This window comes from Vigna angularis, chromosome 8, assembly GCF_016808095.1.
Source record: "Vigna angularis cultivar LongXiaoDou No.4 chromosome 8, ASM1680809v1, whole genome shotgun sequence".
Taxonomy (NCBI): Eukaryota; Viridiplantae; Streptophyta; class Magnoliopsida; order Fabales; family Fabaceae; genus Vigna; species Vigna angularis.
In genome coordinates, this window is record NC_068977.1 from 17,013,711 (window position 1) to 17,023,955 (window position 10,245).

Sequence of the window (10,245 nt, forward strand, 5' to 3'; positions counted from 1 at the left end):
ACAAATGTTCCCCTCGACTAGGATCTCCTGCTATCATCTTTCTCTACTTGAGAATGAATGACCATTAGAGTGTCAAGATAAACTACTAGTACTTAGTTTCTTACATTCATACTAACACATTGATAACCATCATTAAGAATTATCCTTAGAACTCTTAAAAACCTCACATCCATTTAACCACATATTCCAAAACATATCACTAAGTATCATATACATTATACCATATAAATCCAATCACAAATAAGAAATAGAAAACAAATCAATCAAACAACTTCAACTCATTCGTCCAGCTAACAACCTTTGCCCAGCAAGAGTCAAAACAACAAGCCTCTCAAACTAAGCAAGCTGGCTCGCTTAGCCTCTGCAACTCTCTGCCAAAAACCCCAAATACTCGCCCAACGAGATTCTTCACTTGTCCAACAAGTTCCAAACAGCAAGCTTGTCCAACAAGTTCCAAACAGCAAGCTCCCCAAGCTAAGCGAGCTGGCTCGCCCAACCCCTAGAACCCAATTAGTGCCAGAACTTCCCTACACAATTTTACAACACCAAAACTGCCTAAACAACACCTCTAGACTACACATGACCTATTATAACCATTTTTACCAACTTCTAACACTCTTAAATTGAATTCTAAATACCATAGACCCAAACAAATGTGTATAACCTATCTTATACTAGTTTAACACTATTATGCAACAAGATTTCAACTTAAAACAACTAAATCCTCAACTTATAGATCAAAATCGAATTCCAGAAGTTTTAGCTAACTTTTAACCAATTTAAGGATCCCAACAAATAAAAAATTGAATTAAAAAAAATAGTTACAATAGATTTATTTATTATAATTGCTTATTTAAACTTTAAAAATAATAATTAAGAGAGTAAAATTAGAAAAGGAATCACCAAAAAATATATCCTATTTATATAGATATAAAGTTATTGATAATCAATATTTTTTTAAGACATTGTTTTTTAGTTTTTTAAAATATTAGAGAGAATTTTAGTATGATGGTAAATGCACACCCGAGAAATAAAATCATCACTTGAAGGTATTATAATATTTTATAGCAAAATTTAAATTATTTCATCTGTCTCCTTATTGTAAAGTTCTCTCATTTATAATATAATTAAATACAGTCATGAAAGAACCCAAACAATAAAAAATGGATAGAAGAAAAAAAGTATAACTTTTATTTTTAAAAAATGTTTTGTATATAACAGTTTTCAATTAAAAAATTGGTATATAATTTTTAATTTTACAAACTTTATGTAAAACAATAAAATATTCATTTGTATTCATTCTGGTACTTTCAGTATAATTATGGAAACCTTGTTACCAAATATAATAAAGTTCTGTATGATAACAATTCTTTGAGAGAAGAAGGAAGGAAAACCGAAGCTATTAACAGAGCAACATCTCTGCAATGTCCGATGATGCGACTGTCCCCTCCGGCCGGTTCTTTATTCTTCACCATTCAACTCGCTCCCGACTCAGCGCTGAAGTCGGTCACTGCTTGTTCATCTGGGTTTCATACTTGTGCCGCATGGTGGTCGCAATCGGTTCAGCTTGGTTCCTATGGTATTTGTTTTCACTCATTGGAAACCATATTTCTGTTCCTCTTTTCTCAACATATGAACTGAATCAGACCATACCTATGATGAGTTTGGAAGAAGTAATTTACTGTTAGGGTTTATATTAACTCACTCAAGTTCATAAGATCATGATTGACCTTCTCAACTCAGAATAGTTCATAAAATTAGTAAGAAATTTAGAGCATGCACATAAAAGCTGTAGTTTAATAATAATAGTAATTATGAAAGGTCTATTGGTCTGACCTAATAGGTGTTATTTGTAATTTATGAAAATAAATTATCTAAATTTGATACTGTAAAGACAACTTATACAAAGGTGTTTCCATTTCTGGTAAAAATATTATTTTTTTGGAAATTAGAGTGTTTGCATTTGTGTAAATGTTTGAAAAGATTTATAAGTAGGTTAATAAACTATTTTCAGTTTATCTCCTCATAATGAGTTATCAAGACAACTTACATCCCAAGTGTAACACCTTATTTTTAATTTATTTTCAATAATAGAAATAACTTGTTGCAAATGCTTGCATCATAAACACCTATAAGCACTTTGGTGGTGTTTGAATTAAATTCAGTCTTAAATATTTATAATGGAAGAAACCTGTTAAAACGAATTGAGTTTGTCCAATAAAGTCTACTTGTAAACTTCACTTGTTGACAAATTTAAATCAAAAGTCTGATGTAAAAGCTAACAGCACAAGTTATAAGAGAAATGTTTAGAAGTCCCACATTGCATACATCAAGTCTTTCAGTGCAACTTATATGTATGTGGGGCAACTTCTTTGGTTAATATGAATCTGTTTTAAGATGGAATATTACTTACTTTAGTAGGATTGCCCAGTTTACCAGACATCATTCCCCTGTGGGGATGTGTGTATGTAAAGTCCCATACTGTCTGCTACCTTTGATAGTCCTCCTTAAATAAAACATAGGTTTCAAAACCAGCTAAATATTGTGGTTGAAAGTCTTGATTCAAAGGAAGCAGTAGTTTAAAAGAATTCATACACCTTTGATAGTCGTCCTTAAGACATAGGTTTCAAACCAGCTAAATGTTGTTGTTGAAAGTTTGATTCAAAGGAAACTGTAGTTTAAAAGAATTCATGCACCTTTGATAGTCGTCCTTAAGACATAGGTTTCAAATCTTTTACATTCATTTGACACTATCCTTCTTTACTTTTTACTCTATTTTATTTTCTTAAAAGTGTAAAAAATCACTCTTTTATGAACATTTTATTCTTATAATGTTTGTCAAATGAATGGAAATGTGTATCATCCTACCATTTCTTTAATTTTTTTTACCAGATTTTCTTTCTTTAGCTTTATCAGCTAATAGGGTTGGCATTACTTTCTTTTGAAGTAGCTAGTGTACTTCTGGGACATTGAATTAGATAGATTGTATTCATGGTAAGACATTTGATAATGGGTACTGAAACAAATGTTTGATTGTTAGAAAGTTGAAGCGGATGTTCTTGTAATCTTTCATATTCTTGTAAAAAGTTACTCCAAATAGCTTTATTCTTTCTTGTTAGACTGCTTATGTACATCTCTGGTTTGTTGATATATGCTGGATTTATCAAAAAAGGAAATTAATGTAAGTGTCTTAGGGATAACGTGTAATATTTTTCCTTTAATGTGTTATATTATTGCCATTTACAATTTTAAATTAAAGCACTTAAAAATATTCATCTTATTTTATTAAAATCTTACCAGAAAGTAAATCCTTCTCAAAAACAGACTATTGAATGCTGGATAATACTTATTGATAAAAACAAAAAATATACACTAGCGACATGCTATTTTTGTCTTATAGAAGGTTATATAATATAAATTCATTAAGTTTTTTTATTTGATTTAGCAAGTTCCAAAGCATATGTTCAAACAAGAGGAGGATATGTGGTTTAACTCTGTAGTTACTTCAAAACTTAATCATGAATGTTATTATCAAAATGTAGTGTAAATGTCATCTAGTATGTTTAAACAGTATGAGACTAGACTATTTGAGTCCTAACAGTTGTTTCATGTTTCTCTTGGTGCATTGATGTTTTGATTGAATGATCGTGTGGGTCACGTACTCTTCGTATTGTTTATATCCTGTCATTGTGCCATCTGTTTTGCAGTATGCAAAACTCATGCCATCATGCTTCACATATTCAAATGCTCAAAGCTTGTGGGAAACATGTGCAACTCCAATTCTTAAACAGGTAATCTCATTGTAGATTAATTCTTACCGTCATTGTTGGTTTCAATTTAAATTACTCATAATGTGTTATCTAAAATGGTCACATTTGGATGTATAGTCTAAAAGGCTCAGTGGTTGAGTCAAACCGATATGAAATGTCAATTAACCTCAGTTGCAGGATTTTAACAAGATTAAACATATTTGTTAATTGTTTCTGCCACATTATCTTTTTTATTCTGAACTAATATATTGGTTAAACAAACCTTGTAGTACAGAGTTCATTTTTGTGTAGTGTCCATGGATCATGCCAAAATTGTCAACGACATATAGGTGTACATACCAAGCAAATAGTTCATTCCTATAAATAGTCATTTTATACATTCAATATCAAGTTCATCCATACTTTTCAATTTGTTTTGTTTTCTATTAACATTAGTTCAAGTTTTCCCTCTAATCATTCCATTCTACCCGCTGCTTGTGTGTCGAACCTAGGTGGCTTTGAACATTAAATCTATCATGTGTTGTCTGTGATTTTACAGGTGAAGAGTGATTTTACCAGATATTGCTATGGAGATGAGCAGCATTTGGATGAGACATGAAAATAAATATTCTTATATGACCATGTATGTTATTTGAATTAGTGAATAGTCAATTAGGTGCTTTTATTTTTTGTATATTATTACTCCATTTTCATACTTTTAGGAAATACATAAAACATAAAAGTAACATTTATTTCTCTCTGTTCTCTGCTTGTGTTTGAAATGAAACACAACACAGTACTTGAACCAATTTGCTACTTAAATTTAGGGTGATTTGGTTCTGAACATGGTCAAAACTGAATCCTTCTTAATACATAATGATATATTTGTCATTAACCAACCATAAAATAAACTTAAACTATTAGGGGATTGCATGTGAATCTTTTTTCATACTACAGACTCTTAACAATCTTCATCCACACTGGCAGCATTAGCTAGACCATTAGATTGCCACTGCATGAACTTGTTGATAATGGAATTTAAACATTCTTCTAAAGTAGCCTGTGATATGTTCTTCAGTTTTGAGACATCATTTTGTCTGTCTTGCTTCACTGTTGAGGAATACGAATAGAAGTTCTCCTGTTCTACAATTGATCCTTGTCGAAGTATGATTGTCAAATTTGCATTAGTTAACCAATCATTAGTAATTTTTCTAATTTTAATTTAAACAAAAAATTAGTAAATTAGTACAATAGGATGCATAACTTATTTTGCTGGTTCATCTCTTCCCTTGTGCACACACTATCACCTCTCTCTGTATTGTTAGCTCTTTTAATCACGTTATGTTCCCTGGTCTTTTTTTATTCATTTGTTACTATTTATTTAATTTAAAACTCCATTTATGTTCATTTGGAGGTATATCATGGACTTTACCTCATCTTAAGCTTATAACTTCTATTCTTATCCTTAGCATTTATACCTCTTTTTCAAGCTTCTTTTTGTGTTGTCTCAGCATTTGAGATTCTACTAAATACTTTTGTATTGTCTCAGGCTTTTTTGGGATCACAGTCTGTGTTGGTTTTGGAATCTAAAGCTATGGCTAATTTCCATTGTAATCCACTTGGCATTTAGTAGACTACTTTTAGTAAATTAGAATAACATCTTCAGAAAATTGTTCAGATTTAGCTTTAATACATCTATAGGTTGATAAAAAAAATCAATATATTCATTACCGCAATTAATAAAGTTTTTTTTAACTATATATAGAGAGAGACGGAAGGACACTCTCAAAATTCCAAACCAGCCGTCCTTCCTTTGCTACTCCCTTCAACTCAGCATTCAAAGAGAGAATTCCTTTCTCCTACTCAAAATGGACGTGAGATTATCTTCTGCTCAGACTAAGAACTCCGAGGATGTTGTGGCCAGTCCTCCCCTTCAAATTGGGGGAACTGGAAAATCTTGTCATCAAGTATTTTATTAATTCTTCTCTTTTTTACTTATGTGATGTCTAATTTTTCATGTTGCATGTTGGAGTGTGGTGATTTTTTTGTATTACTCTTTGTTGTTCAGTTTGTTTCTTGATTTTGTGGTACATTTGGATGATAACACATTTGTTTTGTTGGTTTTCGACTGTGAAGTGCCGGCAAAAGAAGGAGAATTTTGCTGCAACCTGCAAGAACTTAAAGAAAGGGAAGAATTGTCCGATTAAGTACTGCCACAAGTGCCTCTTGACTAGGTCAGTTCAGCATTAGAAACCTTGGGTTTTTATTTTATTTTATTTTAGATGTTTGTATTTTTCATAGAAGTGTGATATGCTTGGCACCACTGTTGAGGAAGAAATCTCAAGTAGGTTACTGCTATATTCCTTCCTATCATATGCAGCATAGCAAAGATATATATGAAGATATGGGAACAGTGGAAGGGCATAGAGGAGCTCAAGGTCTTGTTTTTGGCCATGTTTATGGGAAAGCCTTTTTTAATTTGCAACACCATCCAAAGATCCATTGTTTTGCAAGAGTATACAAAGAAATATCAAAAATATCTTGTCTTGTACCAGGTCGCTGGTATCCCTCATGAGATACTATATCTTGTGAGAACAGGGTAGGACCATGAAACAGTTGTTGTCTATAGTGGTTCTGCTTACCTTGAGTAAGATTGTTTATTATGCTGGATACCTGTGGCCTTGTACAGAAAAAAGACAACACATTTTGGTGGTTTTTGTGTGTTTCAACTATAGTTGCAAAGCAATGGAATTTGGGACACACGTCCAATGCAAGGAACAACTTAAATTTTTCTAAAAACTATGACTAATATTGTTTTTGTAAATGTGAAATGTTCCAAATTTGGGGTCCAAACATTCTATACATTTAGAAGGAATTAGGCTCTGATTGTCCGCTGAGATATCCTTGGTACAAAATGAAAGAATCGGAAGTATAACATTACAATACTTGTATATATGTATATGTTTTCTCCAATGACGATTTTCCTGTGGTAAATTAGGTATGGAGAGAATGCTGAAGAGGTTGCACAGTTGGCTAATTGGACATGTCCGAAGTGTCGAGGCATTTGCAACTGTAGTCTTTGCCAGTGGGTTTCTTTTCGATTTTTTCTATTTGCTTTTTGAGTTGGTAGTGTATCCATGAGTTCATTCTGATAAAGGAGTTATGTTTGCAGAAAGCGACGAGGTGAACAGCCTACTGGTCCCCTGTATCGTAGTGCCAAGGAATCTGGCTTTAAGTCAGTTGCAGAAATGCTTGCAATGAAGAAGAATTTAGAAACATCAAATCCATTAAATGAGGGTAATCTGATAAAGGTATGCTATTTTTCTACCTGTCCCCTTTGCTAATTCTCTTGTGGTTGACAGATTTGGTTGAAAAGGATCCCTTGTTTAACTGTGCGAATTCATGATAAGTTAATGATGATATGAGTGAATGTGTTTATATTTCAATTTATGATAAACTTTTCATGAGATGGTTCGTGTTCTTTTTTGTTATTTCTTGCAGGAGACTGAAGTATTTCTCTCAGGGGAACTTGGAAATGAAAATTTTTCAGATGCAAATGTCACTGTAGTTTGCACCAAAGATGATGGTGGTGAGAATTTTGGAATGAACTTAGAGAGCAAAGCAATTGCAGAGGAAATTCTTTTGCCACCGGGCATGGAGTTAAAAGAAATATTTGGCATCCAGTTACCACCCAAAGAGGTTGGGAATGCGTTGCAGATTTTAGAGTTTTGCAGAGTGTTTGGAAAGGTATGGTTTCGTGTTAACAAATTTTCCTGATGGTTTTTCTAATTAATTGCATTTAATAGTTCACTGATTGAATAATCAGGATCGGCAAATTCCTTTAATGCTATAAGGGGATGTTACCAAATTGGAACTAATTATTTCTGTCAATATCACGCAACTTGAAAGTCAAATTTTAGATGATTTTGCAGTTGGTCATTTAGTTGAACGTTTTGACCATGAATGATATTCCCTTCTGTTACATTAAATTATATACCCTAGAAAAAATGGTATTATTGTTCAAGCTTAATTCTTGCTTTATAGTTATGGTGTTGCAACCATTCATAATATATTAATCAAGTGTTTCTTCACTGTTATTCCTGTGTGTAATTTTAATCAGGCTCTTGATCTCAAGGAAGGAGAAGCTAAAACCATTTTTAAAGAATTGATCAGTGAAGAAAGTATGGATGAACATAACTCCTCACTGATTCAATTTCACATTAGATTGTTGGAATTGATTGTAAGCAATTCGAAAAAAGAGTGAGTTATCCCTTACAACTCTTGTTTGGAGTTTTCTCAGTGATTAAATTTTTTTGAGATGCTTGAATTAAAGTTTCCATATGGATTATTTTGGTGTAGGTCTCCATCCTTCTCAACCAAGAATGAAACTAATTCATGGTTGAAACATTTAGAGGATTTGATTATGCAATCATATCATCTAAATGATTTCCCTGTGGATTGGTTTCAAGAAGGCATCAGGGGATACTATAAATTGGATTTGTGTAAAAAGTTTAAACTGATGACTCTTCTTTGTGACGAAGCTTTGAACACTCAGTAAGTACTGTTAAAAAATATTCCTTTTTTGTGTATTCTTCTTTTGTTTCATTACTTTCACCACTTCATCTTTCTTTTCTTTTTTTTTTCTTACTTTTGTTGTCTTAATATCAATTAAAGTGGTGGGAAACTTGCTTAATATGTCCAGAAAACTAAGGAGTTATATTCAGGACGAAAATTCAAGGCATGCAAAAGTAGTGAAAGAAACAAAACTTAAGATTGCTGCCGCTAAAGAAAAGGTAATATAAAACAAGGTCTTATGATGCTCTTTGTATAGGGATTATCCTTGCTGTTACAGTTCATAATAATTCTGTGTGTATGATATGTACAGATAAAGTGTCTTGCACAAAAGTTGCAGAATGAGAATGCCAAAGTGTCCTCCATTCCAGGGGAGGAGCATGATGCTCATATAAAGATAAGAACTGAGGTTGACGAAGCACACATTGAGATGTTAAGGTTAAAGAGCACAGGTGAAAAATGTATGTCATGATTAATTGTTTCTTAATAGACGTTAAGGTTAAACATCTAGGTAGGTCTTGGTTTAATAAAGAAATAAATGTTCTTAATGTGGTAAAAACAGAAAATAGAGTATGTGTAGGTAATTTTGTTTCTTAAATAAATTAACGCTCTTAACTAGGCCAAAATGGAAAGTTTGGATACATATAGTAGTTTTATATGTTACTAGTTTTAATGTTTATGCTATTGTAAAGGTTGACAATTGTTTTTCTTATGTTAAAGACAAAAGTGGATGTGATGCCACGAGAATCAATCCAGAGTTTGTGGACAACAATGGGATGACATTTTGGAAGTTACAAAGTTACAATGATGAATCGGTTCTTCTGCTGCAAGTTTTCTAAAAGAAAGCATCAATGCAGATATGAAGATACAAGATGAAACTGCTACTTTACCTGAAGAAAACTGGTTTGTTTACGGTCTTCCAGAGAAGGACGAGATTGATAAATATATATCTTCAAGGTGAGTTGTTTTCTTAAACTTGAGTGAATTGTTGTTGTGATTTCAGATACTTTACATCATATTTGAAATTGAATTGCTTATATTTTGTCAATGAACATGATGGTGAATTTTTAATGTCCTATTCGTATGTTTATATTTGTAGACTAAGCCACAGCTATTGAATCACATGTTTCTTTTCTACCTTGGTTGCAGGGCTAAAAGACTTAAGAGTCTCAATTCTCAAAAAAGTTTGTAGGAGTTTATGTTTAATGTTAATTGTTCTTAATAGCATACTGCTGGCAAAAACCCTCATTCCATATGGGTCTTCTTTCAGTGGAGTAATGGTATTGTATTAATGATGAGACTCTTGTAAATTTATCTACTAATAACTATATGTTGCTAAGATTCTTTTTAACATGATATCATTTTTTGTTTTTTAGGTTTCGGTGGAAATCTCCTCTGTTTTTGGATTCAAGGACCTTCATTATTGTAATAATTGTATATAATTTTTTTGTATTTTATTTTAGTGGAATACGAAATGAAATGATTTTTTTGTAATTTAATTACTATTTACAGTTGTATTTTTTTTATTTAACTAGTTAGATGTACAATGATATATTCATTATAAAGTGACAATGTATTCTGAATATTATAATAGTAACAATAAGAAGATTTCTAGATTTTTTGTCTTGATCAAATGTTAGCAATATACTACTGAGTGTTGCTATTTTCCATAACCATATAATCCATTATAAGAAGTGTGTAGGATTATTTGTAGAAGTTGTTCATAATAAATAGTTTTATAAATAGTTTTTTTAGGTCAATGTGTATGAATTATTTATAAATTTCAAAGGTTAGTTGAATATCTATAATATTGTTATTAGTTTTTTTTTTATGTTTTTATACACTAATGTTTATAAATCATTAAAAGAAATTAATACATACACTAATGTTCATGCATAGGTAAACAACTAAATTAAAATATTTG

The 10,245-nt window shown here is 31.7% G+C and overlaps 1 protein-coding gene across 5 annotated transcripts; it reads left to right on the plus strand.

The window, feature by feature from the left end:
- The first annotated feature begins 1,361 nt into the window (after nucleotides 1–1,361).
- On the plus strand, nucleotides 1,362–9,935 carry LOC108345651 (uncharacterized). 5 transcript variants are annotated; one of them, XM_052867531.1, is made up of 15 exons: nucleotides 1,525–1,579; nucleotides 3,708–3,791; nucleotides 4,309–4,392; nucleotides 5,515–5,716; nucleotides 5,886–5,983; nucleotides 6,748–6,834; nucleotides 6,922–7,060; nucleotides 7,251–7,496; nucleotides 7,870–8,009; nucleotides 8,109–8,303; nucleotides 8,452–8,542; nucleotides 8,635–8,782; nucleotides 9,042–9,278; nucleotides 9,471–9,601; nucleotides 9,698–9,935. In XM_052867531.1, exons 3-13 carry the CDS (start codon nucleotides 4,337–4,339, stop codon nucleotides 9,158–9,160), a joined length of 1,521 nt encoding a protein of 506 aa, XP_052723491.1. In that variant the 5' UTR covers nucleotides 1,525–1,579; nucleotides 3,708–3,791; nucleotides 4,309–4,336; the 3' UTR covers nucleotides 9,161–9,278; nucleotides 9,471–9,601; nucleotides 9,698–9,935. The 5 variants fall into 5 exon arrangements, with proteins under 5 accessions (XP_052723489.1, XP_052723490.1, XP_052723492.1 ...); XM_052867529.1 differs by lacking the exon at nucleotides 4,309–4,392 and having other exon boundaries at nucleotides 1,362–1,579; XM_052867530.1 differs by lacking the exon at nucleotides 4,309–4,392 and having other exon boundaries at nucleotides 1,362–1,579; nucleotides 8,635–8,773.
- The last annotated feature ends 310 nt before the right edge of the window (nucleotides 9,936–10,245 follow it).

Coding starts and splice junctions, on each gene's coding strand:
- LOC108345651 (XM_052867529.1), top strand. CDS start 1,425: ATGTCCGATGATGCGACTGTCCCCTCCGGCCGGTTCTTTATTCTTCAC. Junction 8,543..8,634: donor TTGCTGCCGCTAAAGAAAAG/GTAATATAAAAC, acceptor TGATATGTACAG/ATAAAGTGTCTTGCACAAAA. Junction 8,783..9,041: donor AAAGAGCACAGGTGAAAAAT/GTATGTCATGAT, acceptor CTTATGTTAAAG/ACAAAAGTGGATGTGATGCC.